This window comes from Staurois parvus, unplaced genomic scaffold (assembly GCF_062004578.1).
Source record: "Staurois parvus isolate SC_StPar_1 unplaced genomic scaffold, SC_StPar_1.0 ptg003836l, whole genome shotgun sequence".
NCBI classification, from domain to species: domain Eukaryota; kingdom Metazoa; phylum Chordata; class Amphibia; order Anura; family Ranidae; genus Staurois; species Staurois parvus.
The window spans coordinates 23,505-44,908 of NW_028321631.1; the positions used below are offsets into that span (position 1 = coordinate 23,505).

Here is a 21,404-nt window from a genome sequence, read left to right on the forward strand (position 1 = left end):
CATGGTTGGTGAGGTCACTGTTGGTGAGGTCACTGTTGGTGAGGTCACTGTTGGTGAGGTCACTGTTGGTGAGGTCACTGTTGGTGAGGTCATTGTTGGTGAGGTCACTGTTGGTGAGGTCATTGTTGGTGATGTCACTGTTGCACCATACTTTCTCCACTTGATGATGACTGTCTTCCATGGGATATCTAATGCCTTGGACATTCTTCTGTCCCCGTCTCCTGACTGATACTTTGTAACAATGAGATCCCTCTGATGCTTTGGAAGCTCTCTGCAGACCATGGCTTTTGCTGTAGGATGCGACTAAGAAAATGTTAGGAAAGCCCTAATAGAACAGCTGCACTTTATTTGGACTCATCAGAGGCACTTTAATTGATGGCGGGTGAGTACTGACTCCTATTTACCATGCTTGTGGGTGTGATTGCTTCATTCTGAACACAGCGACATCCCCAGTTATAAGAGGGTGTGAACACTTATGCAACCACATTATTTTCGTTTTTTATGTTTACCTCCCCCCCTAAAAGATCCCAGTTTGTTGTTCACCTGAGTTGTACAGTTTATGGGTCACATTAAAGGTGGATAAAGTTCTGAAATTATTTATCTTTATCTCATTTTTTTACATCATAGAAACGTGACATTTTACCCGGGGGGTGTGAAGACTTTTTACACCCACGGCATGCTCTTCATTGTAGAAGCAGTGTAAGGAACGTGGTGTGCAGAGAAGGCACGGCTTCGGATAGGACGCCTGGCCTGTGTTGGTGTTTCCACATCTGTCATCGAATACGGACTGACGTCATCATGCAGGCAGAGAGGCCACCTCTGTGTGTCACATAGCAGCCAATAGGAGGACCCCGGGTCAGTCAGATCCATTCCTGGCAACAAAGATTTGTTTTCCCAATTTTCCCTAAACTAAAATTTAAATTTTTGTCGGGAAACCCCAAAACCCTGGAAATCGACATACAGTATATACCTCGTAGAACCCCGTGATGTATACGGAGGGATCCCACCTTCTCCTGATACCAGTGGGGGGAGGGGGGGTCCGGGGAGAGCGGATACAGTGAATGCGGGGTCCGGGGAGAGCGGATATAGTGAATGCGGGGTCCGGGGAGAGCGGATACAGTGAATGCGGGGTCCGGGGAGAGCGGATATAGTGAATGCGGGGTCCGTGGAGAGCGGATATAGTGAATGCGGGGTCCGGGGAGAGCGGATATAGTGAATGCGGGGTCCGGGGAGAGCGGATATAGTGAATGCGGGGTCCGGGGAGAGCGGATATAGTGAATGCGGGGTCCGGGGAGAGCGGATATAGTGAATGCGGGGTCCGGGGAGAGCGGATATAGTGAATGCGGGGTCCGGGGAGAGCGGATACAGTGAATGCGGGGTCCGGGGAGAGCGGATATAGTGAATGCGGGGTCCGGGGAGAGCGGATACAGTGAATGCGGGGTCCGGGGAGAGCGGATACAGTGAATGCGGGGTCCGGGGGAGGGGATACAGTGAATGCGGGGTCCGGGGGAGGGGATATAGTGAATGCGGGGTCCGGGGAGAGCGGATATAGTGAATGCGGGGTCCGGGGAGAGCGGATACAGTGAATGCGGGGTCCGGGGAGAGCGGATACAGTGAATGCGGGGTCCGGGGAGAGCGGATACAGTGAATGCGGGGTCCGGGGGAGGGGATACAGTGAATGCGGGGTCCGGGGAGAGCGGATATAGTGAATGCGGGGTCCGGGGGAGGGGATATAGTGAATGCGGGGTCTGGGGGAGGGGATACAATGAATGCGGGGTCCGGGGAGGGGATATAGTGAATGCGGGGTCCGGGGGAGGGGGTACAGTGAATGTGGGGTCCAGGGGAGGGGATACAGTGAATGCGGGGTCCGGGGGGAGGGGATACAGCGAATGCGGGGTCCGGGGGGAGGGGATACAGTGAATGCGGGGTCCGGGGGGAGGGGATACAGCGAATGCGGGGTCCAGGGGAGGGGGTACAGTGAATGCGGGGTCCGGGGGGAGGGGATACAGTGAATGCGGGGTCCGGGGGGAGGGGATACAGCGAATGCGGGGTCCAGGGGAGGGGGTACAGTGAATGCGGGGTCTGGGGGAGGGGGTACAGTGAATGCGGGGTCCGGGGGGAGGGGATACAGTGAATGCGGGGTCCGGGGAGAGCGGGTACAGTGAATGCGGGGTCCGGGGGGAGGGGATACAGTGAATGCAGGGTCCGGGGAGAGCGGGTACAGTGAATGCGGGGTCTGGGGGAGGGGGTACAGTGAATGCGGGGTCTGGGGGAGGGGATACAGTGAATGCGGGGTCTATCACAGCGGGGTCCGGGGGGGGTGTGAAGCTGAACCCTCCGTAGCGGGGTCTATCACAGCGGGGGATGGGGGGGGGGGGGTGAACCCTCCGTAGCGGGGTCTATCACAGCGGGGTCCGGGGGAGGGGATACAGTGAATGCGGGGTCTATCACAACAGGGGATGGGGGGGTGTGAACCCTCCGTAGCGGGGTCTATCACAGTGGGGGATGGGGGGGTGTGAAGCTGAACCCTCCGTAGCGGGGTCTATCACAGCGGGGTCCGGGGGAGGGGATACAGTGAATGCAGGGTCTATCACAGCGGGGTCCGGGGGAGGGGATACAGTGAATGCGGGGTCCGGGGAGGGCGGGTACAGTGAATGCGGGGTCCGGGGGGAGGGGATACAGTGAATGCGGGGTCCGGGGGAGGGGATACAGTGAATGCGGGGTCCGGGGGAGGGGATACAGTGAATGCGGGGTCCGGGGGAGGGGATACAGTGAATGCGGGGTCTATCACAGCGGGGTCCGGGGGGGGTGTGAAGCTGAACCCTCCGTAGCGGGGTCTATCACAGCGGGGGATGGGGGGGGGTGTGAACCCTCCGTAGCGGGGTCTATCACAGCGGGGGATGGGGGGGGGGGTGTGAACCCTCCCTAGCGGGGTCTATCACAGCGGGGTCCGGGGGGGGTGTGAAGCTGAACCCTCCGTAGCGGGGTCTATCACAGCGGGGGATGGGGGGGTGTGAACCCTCCGTAGCGGGGTCTATCACAGCGGGGTCTGGGGGGGTGTGAAGCCTCCGTAGCGGGGTCTATCACAGCGGGGTCCGGGGAGGGCGGGTACAGTGAATGCGGGGTCTATCACAGCGGGGTCCGGGGGGGGTGTGAACCCTCCGTAGCGGGATCTATCACAGCGGGGTCCGGGGGGGTGTGAACCCTCCGTAGCGGGGTCTATCACAGCGGGGTCCGGGGGGGTGTGAAGCTGAACCCTCTGTAGCGGGGTCTATCACAGCGGGGTCCGGGGGGGGTGTGAACCCTCCGTAGCGGGGTCTATCACAGCGGGGTCCAGGGGGGTGTGAACCCTCCGTAGCGGGGTCTATCACAGCGGGGTCCAGGGGGGTGTGAACCCTCCGTAGCGGGGTCTATCACAGCGGGGTCCAGGGGGGTGTGAACCCTCCGTAGCGGGGTCTTACGTACCGAAGCCAGGGACGGACTTGAGGCCGGACTTGAGGCAGATCTTCTCCAGCCGGAGGTAGCTGTATCTCAGGAGGCAGTTCCACAGGAACATCCAGTCCAGCCGGGTGCGATGGTTCATGATGATGACGCTGCGTTCTCCAGGAATGAACCCATCCCCCGTGATGACTACTTTAGCGCGGAACACCAACTCCAACAAAGCCTGGCGGGAGAAGGCGGGGCTTATCAGTAAGGAAATATCACTGAATCTGACCATAGACGGGGCAATAAATGAAAGGGGTACCAGGGGCATCTCATGGGCCCCCTACTGACCCCGGGCCCTCGAGCAGTGCCTGAGTTTCCAAATGGTCAGTCCGCCCCTGCAAGGGGCAATAATCAGTAACAGCCTGACGGTACACGGGGCAATTCAACCAATCCCAATCTAATCCCATTCTTCAGACACGCCTTCCCTTCACCCGCCAGTGTACTGGCTCCTCCCCTTCATCCTCCAGGTGTACCGGCTCCTCCCCTTCAGTCTGGCACAGGTGTTCCGGCTCCTCCCCTTCAGTCTGGCACAGGTGTTCCGGCTCCTCCCCTTCAGTCTGGCACAGGTGTACCGGCTCCTCCCCTTCAGTCTGGCACAGGTGTACCGGCTCCTCCCCTTCAGTCTGGCACAGGTGTACCGGCTCCTCCCCTTCAGTCTGGCACAGGTGTACTGGCCCCTCCCCTTCAGTCTGGCACAGATGTTCCGGCTCCTCCCCTTCAGTCTGGCACAGGTGTATCAGCTCCTCCCCTTTAGTCTGGCACAGGTGTATCAGCTCCTCCCCTTTAGTCTGGCACAGGTGTATCAGCTCCTCCCCTTTAGTCTGGCACAGGTGTATCAGCTCCTCCCCTTTAGTCTGGCACAGGTGTATCAGCTCCTCCCCTTCAGTCTGGCACAGGTGTTCCGGCTCCTCCCCTTCAGTCTGGCACAGGTGTTCCGGCTCCTCCCCTTCAGTCTGGCACAGGTGTACAGGCTCCTCCCCTTCAGTCTGGCACAGGTGTACCAGCTCCTCCCCTTCAATCTGGCACAGGTGTTCCGGCTCCTCCCCTTCAGTCTGGCACAGGTGTTCCGGCTCCTCCCCTTCAGTCTGGCACAGGTGTTCCGGCTCCTCCCCTTCAGTCTGGCACAGGTGTTCCGGCTCCTCCCCTTCAGTCTGGCACAGGTGTATCAGCTCCTCCCCTTCAATCTGGCACAGGTGTTCCGGCTCCTCCCCTTCAGTCTGGCACAGGTGTTCCGGCTCCTCCCCTTCAGTCTGGCACAGGTGTTCCGGCTCCTCCCCTTCAGTCTGGCACAGGTGTACTGGCTCCTCCCCTTCAGTCTGGCACAGGTGCACCCAGAGGTGGACTGACCATTCGAGTATTTGGGCACTGCCTGAGGGCCCGGGGTCAGTAGGGGGCCCCATGAGATGCCCCTGGTACCTTTCATTGGCTTTTTTGGGTGTGGGGGAGGACACAGGGGCCCCATGATCCCCTATTGCCCGGGGGCCCCATGAGTTGTCAGTCCGCCCCTGGGTGTACTGGCTCCTCCCCTGGACTGAAAGGTCTTCCTGTGATGTCACTGCACAGGGGGAAACGTATTGGGGCCCCCCCTGCGCTGTTATACTAGAGCAGCCGACACCCAAAACGTCCCCTCAAGGTGGATTATTGACACTACGATGGAGCGCGATAGAAACTTGATGTAATCGCTTCTTAATGATGATATTGGTCATACCCAAGGGCCCGGGGTCAGTAGGGGGCCCCATGATCCCCAATTGCCCGGGGGCCCCGTGAGTTGTCAGTCGGCCCCTGGTCAAAGCCTCCACAGTGCAATATTATCACTTTGTTAGAATGAATATCGGCAGAAAACGACGAGCTCTACACCACCGATCTGGGTGTTCAAAGATGGCGGCTGCCGGACACAAGGGGCGTTGGGCGACTTTCATTCTAACAATCTGTTTATGGCCCCACATGACACCCCGGCACCAACCTACGCATGGAGGCACAAGAGGGAGTGAAGGGGGTACCAGCAGGATCCACGGGGACCCAAAAGGCATTGTGGCCCCTGGGGTGGGGTCGCAGGGGAAGGTGAGCACACATGCCTGCTGGTTTGGATTCTCACGTTTTCACCAAACACACGAGCAACATTACAGCAATTACAACGGTTTTTATGGACAATTCACGATAACGTCTCATCTTGTATGGGAGTATAGATCCCTCTATAGGGGTCACCGAGGTCCAACCAATCCCGTGATGGGAAGAAAACCAACACCACCTGCACAGGATCCACCGAACCTCGGATAGCACTTGTGCTTCACCCAATCAGATCCAATCAGATCCAATCAGACCCAATCAGATCCAATCAATCAGATCCAATCAGACCCAATCAATCAGACCCAATCAGACCCAATCAATCAGACCCAATCAGATCCAGTTTCAATCAGATCCAATCAGTTTCAATCAGACCCAATCAGTTTCAATCAGACCCAATCAGATCCAATCAGATCCAATCAGTTTCAATCAGACCCAATCAATCACACCCAATCAATCAGACCCAATCAGTTTCAATCAGACCCAATCAGATCCAAATCAGATTCAATCAGATCCAATCAATCAGATCCAATCAGTTTCAATCAGACCCAATCAGATCCAATCAGACCCAATCAGACCCAATCAGACCAAATCAGATCCAATCAGACCCAATCAGACCCAATGGATCTGATTGGGTCTGATTGAAACTGATTGGGTCTGATTGATTGGGTCTGATTGATTGGGTCTGATTGATTGGGTCTGATTGATTGGGTCTGATTGATTGATTGACCCAATCAATCAGACCCAATCAGTTTCAATCAGATCCAATCAGACCCAATCAGACCCAATCAGATCCAATCAGATCCAATCAGATCCAATCAGATCCAAATCAGATTCAATCAGATCCAATCAATCAGTTTCAATCAGACCCAATCAGACCCAATCAGATCCAATCAGATCCAATCAGACCCAATCAGATCCAATCAGATCCAATCAGACCCAATCAGATCCAATCAGACCCAATCAGACCCAATCAATCAGACCCAATCAGTTTCAATCAGACCCAATCAGATCCAATCAGTTTCAATCATACCCAATCAGACCCAATCAATCAGACCCTATCAGATCCAATCAGTTTCAATCAGACCCAATCAATCAGACCCAATCAATCAGACCCAATCAATCAGACCCAATCAATCAGACCCAATCAATCAGACCCAATCAGTTTCAATCAGACCCAATCAATCAGACCCAATCAGTTTCAATCAGACCCAATCAGATCCAATCAGATCCAATCAGACCTCACATTATATTTACTGTATAGATGTCATGATAGGACCAATATCATCATCAAGCGATTGCATCATAGTGTCAATACTGCACACTGGGAGCTTCAGCCAGTCAGATAGAGCTCCGCCTCATTTCCTGGCTGGAGGACATCCAGCATCATCTAGCACTTTCCTCCCCAGCCGGACTGTCCTTGCCTTGCCCCCTTTCCTCCCCAGTCTCTCTCTGGCCCCACCCCTTTCCTCCCCAGTCTCTCTCTGGCCCCACCCCTTTCCTCCCCAGTCTCTCTCTGGCCCCACCCCTTTCTTCCCCAGTCTCTCTCTGGCCCCACCCCTTTCCTCCCCAGTCTCTCTGGCCCCACCCCTTTCCTCCCCAGCCGGACTGTCCCTGGTCCCTCCCCTTTCATTCATTGGATGTCAGTTTTCAATCATGGAGGCTCAGCATCACATGTGGGCGTTGCCTATGCAAATACAGTCTGCCTAGGAACACCCACTCCTCCATACTGACACCCGCCCATCAAGGGCTTTGATATTTGCATAACTCCTCCCACTGCTTGTATGAGGGCGTCCTGCAAACCTCACAGCACCCGGATCTCTGATGCAAGTAGTGGGCGGGGTCATGGGTGGAGTTATGCAAATACAAAGCATTCGAGTTTCCCAGACTGAACACGAGGAAGTCTCACCACAGGGAGGGTCAGCCATGTGGCCACAATCCGGTCCGTCAGCCACCGATACCAGCTGGGTGACACCAACATCAGAGGCAGGAAGGGGCCCAACATGAAGATACTGCCGAAGAAGCTTCCCAGGAACAGAGCGCACACAAAGTATATCCCCCTCCATGACACCATGGCTCTGCAAGAGAAGAACACACAGCGGGGGCGTCATTGGGTGTGTCACATGACCGGCCTCCATGACACCATGGATCTACAACATGGGGGGGGGCAATTATTGGGTGTGTCACATGACCGGCCTCCATGACACCATGGATCTACAACATGGGGGCAGTTATTGGGTGTGTCACATGACCGGCCTCCATGACACCATGGATCTACAACATGGGGGCAGTTATTGGATGTGTCACATGACCGGCCTCCATGACACCATGGATCTACAACATGGGGGCAGTTATTGGATGTGTCACATGACCGGCCTCCATGACACCATGGATCTACAACATGGCGGGCAGTTATTGGGTGTGTCACATGACCGGCCTCCATGACACCATGGATCTACAACATGGGGGCGGTTATTGGATGTGTCACATGACCGGCCTCCATGACACCATGGATCTACAACATGGGGGGCAGGTACTGGATGTGTCACATGACCGGCCTCCATGACACCATGGATCTACAACATGGGGGGTGGTCAATGGATGTGTGTCACATGACTGCCCTCCATGCCACCATGGATCTACAACATGGGGGGCAGGTACTGGATGTGTCACATGACCGGCCTCCATGACACCATGGAACTACAACATGGGGGGTGGTCAATGGATGTGTGTCACATGACTGCCCTCCATGACACCATGGATCTACAACATGGGGGCGGTTATTGGATGTGTCACATGACCGGCCTCCATGACACCATTGATCTACAACATGGGGTGGGGGCAGTTATTGGATGTGTCACATGACCGGCCTCCATGACACCATGGATCTACAACATGGGGGGCAGTCAATGGATGTGTCACATGACCGGCCTCCATGACACCATGGATCTACAACATGGGGGGCAGGTACTGGATGTGTCACATGACCGGCCTCCATGACACCATGGAACTACAACATGGGGGGTGGTCAATGGATGTGTGTCACATGACTGCCCTCCATGACACCATGGATCTACAACATGGGAGCGGTTATTGGATGTGTCACATGACCGGCCTCCATGACACCATTGATCTACAACATGGGGTGGGGGCAGTTATTGGATGTGTCACATGACCGGCCTCCATGACACCATGGATCTACAACATGGGGGGCAGTCAATGGATGTGTCACATGACCGGCCTCCATGACACCATGGATCTACAACATGGGGGGCGGTCAATGGATGTGTCACATGACCGGGCGATGACAACCTAGGACAGAGTCATAACAAGGCCGCTCCATTGATAAACCCCTCCCCCCCCTTCATGTGTGTCGGTTATCGGGGAGATCGGTCTCCTCTCCAGCTGGTTGTCGGGGATTCCAGGTGTCGCCTGATTTGCATCCACACCCACCACAGCGACCAATCAGAGCGCTCGGTTACCAGTCTATATAAACCCCGACTAGGATCTCCTCCGCCTCGGTCCGGTCAGTGGAAGGGATCTAAAAATAATTGCTGATCCCGCCAGAAATCTTGTTACATTGTTCCCAGATCTCTCCAGAGCCCCACCCCCTTTATTCCATCATTTGTTCCCAGATCTCTCCAGAACCCCGCCCCTTTATTCCATCATTTGTTCCCAGATCTCTCCAGAACCCCGCCCCTTTATTCCATCATTTGTTCCCAGATCTCTCCAGAGCCCCACCCCCTTTATTCCATCATTTGTTCCCAGATCTCTCCAGAACCCCGCCCCTTTATTCCATCATTTGTTCCCAAATCTCTCCAGAGCCCCACCCCCTTTATTCCATCATTTGTTCCCAGATCTCTCCAGAACCCCGCCCCTTTATTCCATCATTTGTTCCCAAATCTCTCCAGAGCCCCACCCCCTTTATTCCATCATTTGTTCCCAGATCTCTCCAGAACCCCGCCCCTTTATTCCATCATTTGTTCCCAGATCTCTCCAGAGCACCACCCCCTTTATTCCATCATTTGTTCCCAGATCTCTCCAGAACCCCGCCCCTTTATTCCATCATTTGTTCCCAAATCTCTCCAGAGCCCCACCCCCTTTATTCCATCATTTGTTCCCAGATCTCTCCAGAGCCCCGCCCCCTTTATTCCATCATTTGTTCCTAGATCTCTCCAGAACCCCACCCCCTTTATTAATCATTTGTTCCCAGATCTCTCCAGAGCCCCACCCCCTTTATTAATCATTTGTTCCCAGATCTCTCCAGAGCCCCGCCCCCTTTATTCATTTGTTCCCAGATCTCTCCAGAGCCCCGCCCCCTTTATTCCATCATTAGTTCCCAGATCTCTCCAGAGCCCCACCCCCTTATTCATCATTTGTTCCCAGATCTCTCCAGAGCCCCGCCCCCTTTATTCATTTGTTCCCAGATCTCTCCAGAGCCCCGCCCCCTTTATTCCATCATTTGTTCCCAGATCTCTCCAGAGCCCCACCCCCTTTATTCATTTGTTCCCAGATCTCTCCAGAGCCCCGCCCCCTTAATTCATCATTTGTTCCCAGATCTCCCCAGAGCCCCGCCCCCTTATTCATCATTTGTTCCCAGATCTCTCTAGAGCCCCGCCCCCTTTATTCATCATTTGTTCCCAGATCTCTCCAGAACCCCGCCCCTTTATTCCATCATTTGTTCCCAGATCTCTCCAGAACCCCGCCCCTTTATTCCATCATTTGTTCCCAAATCTCTCCAGAGCCCCACCCCCTTTATTCCATCATTTGTTCCCAGATCTCTCCAGAGCCCTGCCCCCTTTATTCCATCATTTGTTCCTAGATCTCTCCAGAACCCCACCCCCTTTATTAATCATTTGTTCCCAGATCTCTCCAGAGCCCCACCCCCTTTATTAATCATTTGTTCCCAGATCTCTCCAGAGCCCTGCTCCCTTTATGCCATCATTTGTTCCCAGATCTCTCCAGAGCCCCGCCCCCTTTATTCATTTGTTCCCAGATCTCTCCAGAGCCCCGCCCCCTTTATTCCATCATTAGTTCCCAGATCTCTCCAGAGCCCCACCCCCTTATTCATCATTTGTTCCCAGATCTCTCCAGAGCCCCGCCCCCTTTATTCATTTGTTCCCAGATCTCTCCAGAGCCCCGCCCCCTTTATTCCATCATTTGTTCCCAGATCTCTCCAGAGCCCCACCCCCTTTATTCATTTGTTCCCAGATCTCTCCAGAGCCCCGCCCCCTTAATTCATCATTTGTTCCCAGATCTCCCCAGAGCCCCGCCCCCTTATTCATCATTTGTTCCCAGATCTCTCTAGAGCCCCGCCCCCTTTATTCATCATTTGTTCCCAGATATCTCCAGAGCCCCGCCCCTTTATTCATCATTTGTTATCACATTTCAATAGACAGAACATTCGTCCAGATTATACAATAACAGGAGTTCTGAAAGTCAGGAGAAAAGGGAAAGACTTGAAATGGGGGAGATCCGGTCTAAGGAGGAATATCCCCCCCATACTAGACCAGTGACACCAGGCGAGGGACCTTCCCCCCATACTAGACCAGTGACACCAGGCGAGGGACCTTCCCCCCATACTAGACCAGTGACACCAGGCGAGGGACGTTCCCCCCATACTAGACCAGTGACACCAGGCGAGGGACATTACCAGACGTGTCACCAACATCCTCACCACTGACACCAGGCGAGGGACGTTCCCCCCATACTAGACCAGTGACACCAGGCGAGGGACCTTCCCAGACGTGTCACCAACATCCTCACCACTGACACCAGGCGAGGGACGTTCCCAGACGTGTCACCAACATCCTCACCAGGTAAGGGACGTTCCCAGACGTGTCACCAACATCCTCACCACTGACACCAGGCGAGGGACGTTCCCAGACGTGTCACCAACATCCTCACCACTGACACCAGGTAAGGGACGTTCCCAGAAGTGTCACCAACATCCTCACCACTGACACCAGGTAAGGGACGTTCCCAGACATGTCACCAACATCCTCACCACTGACACCAGGCGAGGGACGTTCCCAGACGTGTCACCAACATCCTCACCACTGACACCAGGCGAGGGACGTTCCCAGACCTGTCACCAACATCCTCACCCCTGACACCAGGCGAGGGACGTTCCCCCCATACTAGACCAGTGACACCAGGTGAGGGACGTTCCCCCCATACTAGACCAGTGACACCAGGCGAGGGACGTTCCCAGAAGTGTCACCAACATCCTCACCAGGTAAGGGACGTTCCCAGACGTGTCACCAACATCCTCACCACTGACACCTGGTAAGGGACGTTCCCAGACGTGTCACCAACATCCTCACCACTGACACCAGGCGAGGGACGTTCCCAGACGTGTCACCAACATCCTCACCACTGACACCAGGCGAGGGACGTTCCCAGACGTGTCACCAAAATCCTCACCACTGACACCAGGCGAGGGACGTTCCCAGACGTGTCACCAACATCCCCACCACTGACACCAGGCGAGGGAGGTTCCCAGACGTGTCACCAACATCCTCACCACTGACACCAGATTGGAAAGCCTCTCAGGACACGAGGTGGCTGTAAATCGGCCTCCCGCTGAGCAGAACGATACCTTTGGTAAAATCGTACCGGAGATCCTCACAGAGGAGAAGAAACTGTCTCCTAAGAAGAGAGAACTCCGCCCTGAATGTGACGGGTGTGGGGGAGGGGTCACGGGAGCACCAATGGTCATGGGGCAAGGACAATGGTCTCGGAGATGAGATTTGCTCTCTGAGGGTACAAAGGTCTCTCTGCTGATCTCCTCCAGGCGGGAGGAAGGATCAGATGTTCCCACACAGCACGTTCCTGGTCTGGCAATGGAGGCTTTCCAATAGTAGACCTTGTGAGAGGACATCTTCCTGACCTTCAGGAGGACACAGATGACCAAATCCGACCAGCCAATGTCTACGAGGACCCGGCTTCTGGACAGCAACTGAGAGGAAGGACGGTAAGCTAGGCTTTGGGATGGAGGGTCTGGAAGGGCCCACAAGGAGTCTGACTGAGGACCACATCCTCCTGGACCAGTCTGACCGGAATTCCTTCCATCTCCATCCTGAGGAGCAGACAAGGGAGAAGCTGATGAGGTGGAAAGACGTAGATCAGCTGGAACCTATCCCAGCCATCACTGTCCCGTGTGAAGGCCGGAGAGTCCCTGAACTTGGCAACATACCTGTCCAGTGTGAAGGCCGGAGAGTCCCTGGACCTGGCAACATACCTGTCCAGTGTGAAGGCCGGAGAGTCCCTGAACTTGGCAACATACCTGTCCAGTGTGAAGGCCGGAGAGTCCCTGGACCTGGCAACATACCTGTCCAGTGTGAAGGCCGGAGAGTCCCTGAACTTGGCAACATACCTGTCCAGTGTGAAGGCCGGAGAGTCCCTGAACTTGGCAACATACCTGTCCAGTGTGAAGGCCGGAGAGTCCCTGGACCTGGCAACATACTTGTCCAGTGTGAAGGCCGGAGAGTCCCTGAACTTGGCAACATACCTGTCCCGTGTGAAGGCCGGAGAGTCCCTGAACTTGGCAACATACTTGTCCAGTGTGAAGGCCGGAGAGTCCCTGGACCTGGCAACATACCTGTCCAGTGTGAAGGCCGGAGAGTCCCTGAACTTGGCAACATACCTGTCCAGTGTGAAGGCCGGAGAGTCCCTGGACCTGGCAACATACCTGTCCAGTGTGAAGGCTGGAGAGTCCCTGGACCTGGCAACATACCTGTCCAGTGTGAAGGCCGGAGAGTCCCTGAACTTGGCAACATACCTGTCCAGTGTGAAGGCCGGAGAGTCCCTGGACCTGGCAACATACCTGTCCAGTGTGAAGGCCGGAGAGTCCCTGAACTTGGCAACATACCTGTCCAGTGTGAAGGCCGGAGAGTCCCTGAACTTGGCAACATACCTGTCCAGTGTGAAGGCCAGAGAGTCCCTGAACCTGGCAACATACCTGTCCAGTGTGAAGGCCGGAGAGTCCCTGAACCTGGCAACATACCTGTCCAGTGTGAAGGCCGGAGAGTCCCTGAACCTGGCAACATACCTGTCCCGTGTGAAGGCCAAAGAGTCCCTGGACCTGGCAACATACATGTCCAGTGTGAAGGCCGGAGAGTCCCTGAACCTGGCAACATACCTGTCCAGTGTGAAGGCCAGAGAGTCCCTGAACCTGGCAACATACATGTCCAGTTCATTGACACTCCGGACAGTAATATCTGAGATATTCTGGGACCAGAAGCCTGAGAAGGCCAACACATACCCCGTCTGACAAGCGGGGGCGCCCCATCACTGAGAAGGGGGCTTGGAGGACCAGGTCTTCTGACAAACGATTACTCCAAACAGGACTGAGAGAACGGAAGGAACCTTTCCAAACCTCAGGAGTAGAAGGTCCCGCCATGGAGGGGGTGGAGAGTACACGCCATGGAGGGGGTGGAGAGTACAGGCCATGGAGGGGGTGGAGAGTACAGGCCATGGAGGGGGTGGAGAGTACAGGCCATGGAGGGGGTGGAGAGTACAGGCCATGGAGGGGGTGGAGAGTACAGGCCATGGAGGGGGTGGAGAGTACAGGCCATGGAGGGGGTGGAGAGTACACGCCATGGAGGGGGCAGGGAGTACACCCCATGGAGGGGGCGGAGAGTACACCCCATGGAGGGGGCGGAGAGTACACCCCATGGAGGGGGCGGAGAGTACACCCCATGGAGGGGGGGTGGAGAGTACACCCCATGGAGGGGGGGTGGAGAGTACACCCCATGGAGGGGGGGTGGAGAGTACACCCCATGGAGGGGGGGTGGAGAGTACACCCCATGGAGGGGGGTGGAGAGTACACCCCATGGAGGGGGTGGAGAGTACACCCCATGGAGGGGGTGGAGAGTACACCCCATGGAGGGGGTGGAGAGTACACCCCATGGAGGGGGTGGAGAGTACACCCCATGGAGGGGGTGGAGAGTACACCCCATGGAGGGGGTGGAGAGTACACCCCATGGAGGGGGTGGAGAGTACACCCCATGGAGGGGGTGGAGAGTACACCCCATGGAGGGGGTGGAGAGTACACGCCATGGAGGGGGTGGAGAGTACACCCCATGGAGGGGGGGTGGAGAGTACACCCCATGGAGGGGGGGTGGAGAGTACACCCCATGGAGGGGGGGTGGAGAGTACACCCCATGGAGGGGGGGTGGAGAGTACACCCCATGGAGGGGGGGTGGAGAGTACACGCCATGGAGGGGGTGGAGAGTACACGCCATGGAGGGGGTGGAGAGTACACGCCATGGAGGGGGTGGAGAGTACACCCCATGGAGGGGGTGGAGAGTACACCCCATGGAGGGGGTGGAGAGTACACCCCATGGAGGGGGTGGAGAGTACACCCCATGGAGGGGGTGGAGAGTACACGCCATGGAGGGGGTGGAGAGTACACGCCATGGAGGGGGTGGAGAGTACACCCCATGGAGGGGGTGGAGAGTACACCCCATGGAGGGGGTGGAGAGTACACCCCATGGAGGGGGTGGAGAGTACACCCCACGGAGGGGGTGGAGAGTACACCCCACGGAGGGGGTGGAGAGTACACCCCACGGAGGGGGTGGAGAGTACACCCCACGGAGGGGGTGGAGAGTACACCCCACGGAGGGGGTGTAGAGTACACCCCATGGAGGGGGTGGAGAGTACACCCCATGGAGGGGGTGGAGAGTACACTTACCCCTGTGATCTCCTAGCTGTAAGTACCCAAGGAGGGAGGATCAGAGACCTTCAGACTAGAGAAGATCTAGGAAGAAGCCGCTGACCACACCGATCAACATCGACCAATAAGAATTGATATTTAAGAGAGCCGGAGAGGTGAATCCCTGCACGATGACGTCATTATCAGACATAATGATGATAATTAGCACAGCGACTTCCCTCCCACATTTCACAATGCATTTCCCTATAAGTCACTATAGGTGGGTGTGGTCACTGCATTCTCAACTCAAGATCGGTCCTGTGGCCCTGTTGAACAGGGGTGTTGGCCCCTGATGAAGGGGGGGGGGTGTAGAACCCTGATGAAGGGGGCATAGGACCCCAATGAAGGGCAGTGTTGCACCGGACACTGATGAAGGGGGGGCGCAGGACCTTGATGAAGGGGGGTGTGGACCCCGAAGAAGGGGGGGCATAGGACCCTGATGAAGGCAGTGTTGCACCCTGATGAAGGGGGGTGTAGGAATCCAATGAAGGGGGGTGTTAGCCCCTGATGATGTGGACTCCCTCCCCGATAGAGGGTGTGTGGACTCTGATGAAGGGAGGAGAGTGGACCCCTGATGAAGGGAGGAGAGTGGACCCCTGATGAAGGGAGGAGGGTGGACCCCGATGAATGGAGGAGAGTGGACCCCCGATGAATGGAGGAGAGTCGACCCCCGATGAAGGGAGGGGGGTGGACCCCCGATGAAGGGAGGGGGGTGGACCCCCGATGAAGGGAGGAGGGTGGACCCCCGATGAAGGGAGGAGGGTGGACCCCCGATGAAGGGAGGAGAGTGGACCCCCGATGAAGGGAGGAGGGTGGACCCCCGATGAAGGGAGGGGGGTGGACCCCCGATGAATGGAGGAGAGTGGACCCCCGATGAATGGAGGAGAGTGGACCCCCGATGAAGGGAGGAGGGTGGACCCCTGATGAAGGGAGGAGGGTGGACCCCGATGAAGGGAGGGGGGTGGACCCCTGATGAAGGGAGGGGGGTGGACCCTGATGAAGGGAGGAGGGTGGACCCCGATGAAGGGAGGAGGGTGGACCCCCGATGAAGGGAGGAGGGTGGACCCCCAATGAAGGGAGGAGGGTGGACCCCGATGGAGGAGGGTGGACCCCGATGAAGGGAGGAGGGTGGACCCCCGATGAAGGGAGGAGGGTGGACCCCCAATGAAGGGAGGAGGGTGGACCCCCAATGAAGGGAGGAGGGTGGACCCCTGATGAAGGGAGGAGGGTGGACCCCTGATGAAGGGAGGAGGGTGGACCCCCAATGAAGGGAGGAGGGTGGACCCCGATGAAGGGAGGAGGGTGGACCCCAATGAAGAGAGGAGGGTGGACCCCAATGAAGGGAGGAGGGTGGACCCCTGATGAAGGGAGGAGGGTGGACCCCCAATGAAGGGAGGAGGGTGGACCCCAATGAAGGGGGGTGGGGCATTCCTCTCTGTATCCTTGTGGTGGGAAATACACTTTAAGGCGGAGCCTCCGCAGGAGAAGCTCAGAACTGTCCGGATTTCCAGCGGTTTCCTCCCATATCGATGATTCTCTTCCAATGTGTCTCTGAAGTCACTAAAAAATGTACCCAATCCAGGAAAGCTCCCTAGTACAGCCCCTCCCCCATTACATATCAGAGCCCCTCCTTTTCTGGGAGTGTCTAATCACTGTCTGCGCTGGCCCAGCTCCTCTGCCCCACCCCTCACCCCCCTACAGCTGCTAGGGGAGAAGTGGAGGAGAATACGATAGAATGTAGGAGGAGTTTTCCGACATCCCATCCAAGAAGGCGGCCTGACTCTCCCTGGCCCCACCCCTTTATCTTCATTGGAATTTAGCTCTGTCAATCATGGAGGCTGAGCAATCACAAGTGGGCGTTACCTATGCAAATACAGGCTGTCTAGGACCACCCACTGCTCTAGACTGACAACCAACCATCAAGGCATTGTCATATTTGCAACTCCACCCAAGAGCCCGCCCACTGCTTGCATCAAGACTGAGGCCGGGGGCAGGGAAAGCTAAGTACAGCCCCCTGCTGGCCCCTCCCACCAGCCATGATCTGTCTGCAATGCATAGAGAAGCACAGAGACCCAGTGAGGACATCACTAGGTACAAAGTAAGGTGTGTGATGTCATTATGTTGATGAGGGGGAGGGGCCAGGGAAGGTGAAGTCTCTGCAGGGCTCCCAGCCTCTGATCTCTGTATACCACACCCCCTATTATCCGGCCACACCCACCCAGACATGGCCCCGCCTCACGCCCTAATCCCATCCCCCACTCATCGCTGACAACCCGCCACTCCGGTTCCTTCCCCGGGAATCCCCAATTATAGACATTGCAAGGCGGAGACTCCGGATCTACAGGTCATGTGACCCCCAACCAGGGGGCGGGGCATCCTCTACAGACCTGCCACCCACATCCGGGAGGGGGGGCAGTGATATCAGTGTTAGGGGGGAGGGGGGGACAGTGATATCAGTGTATATGGGGGGAGGGGTGGACAGTGATATCAGTGTATATGGGGGGAGGGGTGGACAGTGATATCAGTGTATATGGGGGGAGGGGGTGGACAGTGATATCAGTGTTGGGGGGGAGGGGTGGACAGCGATATCAGTGTTGGGGGGGAGGGGTGGACAGCGATATCAGTGTATATGGGGGGAGGGGTGGACAGTGATATCAGTGTATATGGGGGGAGGGGGGGCAGTGATATCAGTGTTGGGGGGAGGGGGGGACAGTGATATCAGTGTATATGGGGGGGGAGGGGTGGACAGTGATATCAGTGTATATAGGGGGAGGGGGGGCAGTGATATCAGTGTATATGGGGGGAGGGGGGGCAGTGATATCAGTGTATATGGGGGGAGGGGGGGCAGTGATATCAGTGTATATGGGGGGAGGGGTGGACAGTGATATCAGTGTATATGGGGGGAGGGGTGGACAGTGATATCAGTGTTGGGGGGGAGGGGTGGACAGTGATATCAGTGTATATGGGGGGAGGGGTGGACAGTGATATCAGTGTTGGGGGGAGGGGTGGACAGCGATATCAGTGTATATGGGGGGAGGGGGGGGCAGTGATATCAGTGTTGGGGGGAGGGGTGGACAGTGATATCAGTGTATATGGGGGAGGGGGGGCAGTGATATCAGTGTATATGGGGGGAGGGGGGGCAGTGATATCAGTGTTGGGGGGGAGGGGGGACAGTGATATCAGTGTATATGGGGGGGGAGGGGTGGACAGTGATATCAGTGTATATGGGGGGAGGGGGGGCAGTGATATCAGTGTTGGGGGGAGGGGTGGACAGTGATATCAGTGTATATGGGGGAGGGGGGCAGTGATATCAGTGTATATGGGGGGAGGGGGGGCAGTGATATCAGTGTTGGGGGGGAACAGTGATATCAGTGTTGGGGGGAGGGGGGACAGTGATATCAGTGTATATGGGGGGAGGGGGGGACAGTGATATCAGTGTATATGGGGGGAGGGGTGGACAGTGATATCAGTGTTGGGGGGGGAGGGGTGGACAGTGATATCAGTGTATATGGGGGGAGGGGTGGACAGTGATATCAGTGTTGGGGGGGAGGGGTGGACAGTGATATCAGTGTTGGGGGGGAGGGGGGGCAGTGATATCAGTGTATATGGGGGGAGGGGGGACAGTGATATCAGTGTATATGGGGGGAGGGGTGGACAGTGATATCAGTGTTGGGGGGAGGGGTGGACAGTGATATCAGTGTTGGGGTGGAGGGGTGGACAGCGATATCAGTGTATATGGGGGGAGGGGTGGACAGTGATATCAGTGTATATGGGGGGAGGGGTGGACAGTGATATCAGTGTTGGGGGGGAGGGGTGGACAGTGATATCAGTGTTGGGGGGGAGGGGTGGACAGCGATATCAGTGTATATGGGGGGAGGGGTGGACAGTGATATCAGTGTTGGGGGGAGGGGTGGACAGTGATATCAGTGTATATGGGGGGAGGGGGGGCAGTGATATCAGTGTATATGGGGGGAGGGGTGGACAGTGATATCAGTGTTGGGGGGGAGGGGTGGACAGCGATATCAGTGTATATGGGGGGAGGGGGGGCAGTGATATCAGTGTTGGGGGGAGGGGTGGACAGTGATATCAGTGTATATGGGGGGAGGGGGGGCAGTGATATCAGTGTATATGGGGGGAGGGGGGGCAGTGATATCAGTGTTGGGGGGGAGGGGGGACAGTGATATCAGTGTATATGGGGGGGGAGGGGTGGACAGTGATATCAGTGTATATGGGGGGAGGGGGGGCAGTGATATCAGTGTTGGGGGGAGGGGTGGACAGTGATATCAGTGTATATGGGGGGAGGGGGGGCAGTGATATCAGTGTATATGGGGGGAGGGGGGGCAGTGATATCAGTGTTGGGGGGGAGGGGGGACAGTGATATCAGTGTATATGGGGGGAGGGGGGGACAGTGATATCAGTGTATATGGGGGGAGGGGTGGACAGTGATATCAGTGTTGGGGGGGGAGGGGTGGACAGTGATATCAGTGTATATGGGGGGAGGGGGGGCAGTAATATCAGTGTTGGGGGGGAGGGGTGGACAGTGATATCAGTGTTGGGGGGGAGGGGGGGCAGTGATATCAGTGTATATGGGGGGAGGGGGGACAGTGATATCAGTGTATATGGGGGGAGGGGTGGACAGTGATATCAGTGTTGGGGGGGAGGGGTGGACAGTGATATCAGTGTTGGGGTGGAGGGGTGGACAGCGATATCAGTGTATATGGGGGGAGGGGTGGACAGTGATATCAGTGTATATGGGGGGAGGGGTGGACAGTGATATCAGTGTTGGGGGGGAGGGGTGGACAGTGATATCAGTGTTGGGGGGGAGGGGGGGCAGTGATATCAGTGTATATGGGGGGAGGGGGGCAGTGATATCAGTGTTGGGGGGAGGGGGGACAGTGATATCAGTGTTGGGGGGGAGGGGGGACAGTGATATCAGTGTATATGGGGGGAGGGGTGGACAGTGATATCAGTGTTGGGGGGAGGGGGTGGACAGTGATATCAGTGTATATGGGGGGAGGGGGGGCAGTGATATCAGTGTATATGGGGGGAGGGGGGGCAGTGATATCAGTGTATATGGGGGGAGGGGGGGCAGTGATATCAGTGTTGGGGGGGAGGGGGGACAGTGATATCAGTGTATATGGGGGGAGGGGGGCAGTGATATCAGTGTTGGGGGGGAGGGGTGGACAGTGATATCAGTGTTGGGGGGGAGGGGGGGCAGTGATATCAGTGTTGGAGGGGAGGGGTGGACAGTGATATCAGTGTATATGGGGGAGGGGTGGACAGTGATATCAGTGTTGGGGGGGAGGGGTGGACAGTGATATCAGTGTTGGGGGGGAGGGGGGGCAGTGATATCAGTGTATATGGGGGGAGGGGGGGCAGTGATATCAGTGTTGGGGGGAGGGGGGACAGTGATATCAGTGTTGGGGGAGGGGGGACAGTGATATCAGTGTTGGGGGGAGGGGTGGACAGTGATATCGGTGTTGGGGGGGAGGGGTAGATGTCGGTGTCTCACCTGCCGGTGTCGGGCCCCCCTCTTCTGCCCCCATGAAGCTCCGCCCCTCCCCGGCTCAGGAAGGGTTAATCAGCCGCCTGCTCTCTTCGCGGTCCGCCTCCCACTTCACTTTGAGAACAGCCCGGAGAGATGACGTCACTGGGTCGCCGAGGCGGTGACGTATACGTGTGGGCGTGGACAGTCAGGGAGGTTAACGGTGGTCGGGGGAGGGGTGTAAGTTGTGCGCGCTCCTGTAGGACGAGACCCCGCCCTCTGTGCGCGCGCACTGTGTCCTGTTATTACACCATAATCCCCTCCCCCCGGCCAGGAATACCACTCCCACTGGGAGGAGGAGCCAGGAGACCTCCAATCACCTCATTACTGATCTCCAACACCCCCTCCCCCCACACCAGGGTGACAACCCCTCCCCCCCACACCAGGGTGACAACCCCTCCCCCCACACCAGGGCGACACCCCCTCCCCCCCACACCAGGACGACACCCCCCCCACACCAGGGGCGACACCCCCTCCCCCCCCACACCAGGGCGACACCCCCTCCCCCCCACACCAGGGACGACACCCCCCCCACACCAGGGGCGACACCCCCTCCCCCCACACCAGGGACGACACCCCCTCCCCCCCACA

At 56.9% G+C, this 21,404-nt stretch overlaps 1 protein-coding gene across 1 annotated transcript in view; it reads right to left on the reverse strand.

The window, feature by feature from the left end:
- Nucleotides 1–20,895, reverse strand: part of LOC149427360 (lysocardiolipin acyltransferase 1-like) — a 42,116-nt gene extending 21,221 nt beyond the window's left edge. Inside the window, exons 1-3 of the mRNA XM_089668093.1 lie at nucleotides 20,781–20,895; nucleotides 7,460–7,628; nucleotides 3,466–3,664 (exon numbers count right to left, since the gene is read on the reverse strand). Coding sequence (XP_089524219.1) covers nucleotides 3,466–3,664; nucleotides 7,460–7,624 — 364 coding nt within the window. The 5' untranslated portion in view covers nucleotides 7,625–7,628; nucleotides 20,781–20,895. The remainder of the gene's footprint in view (nucleotides 1–3,465; nucleotides 3,665–7,459; nucleotides 7,629–20,780) is intronic.
- Nucleotides 20,896–21,404: the final 509 nt, after the last annotated feature.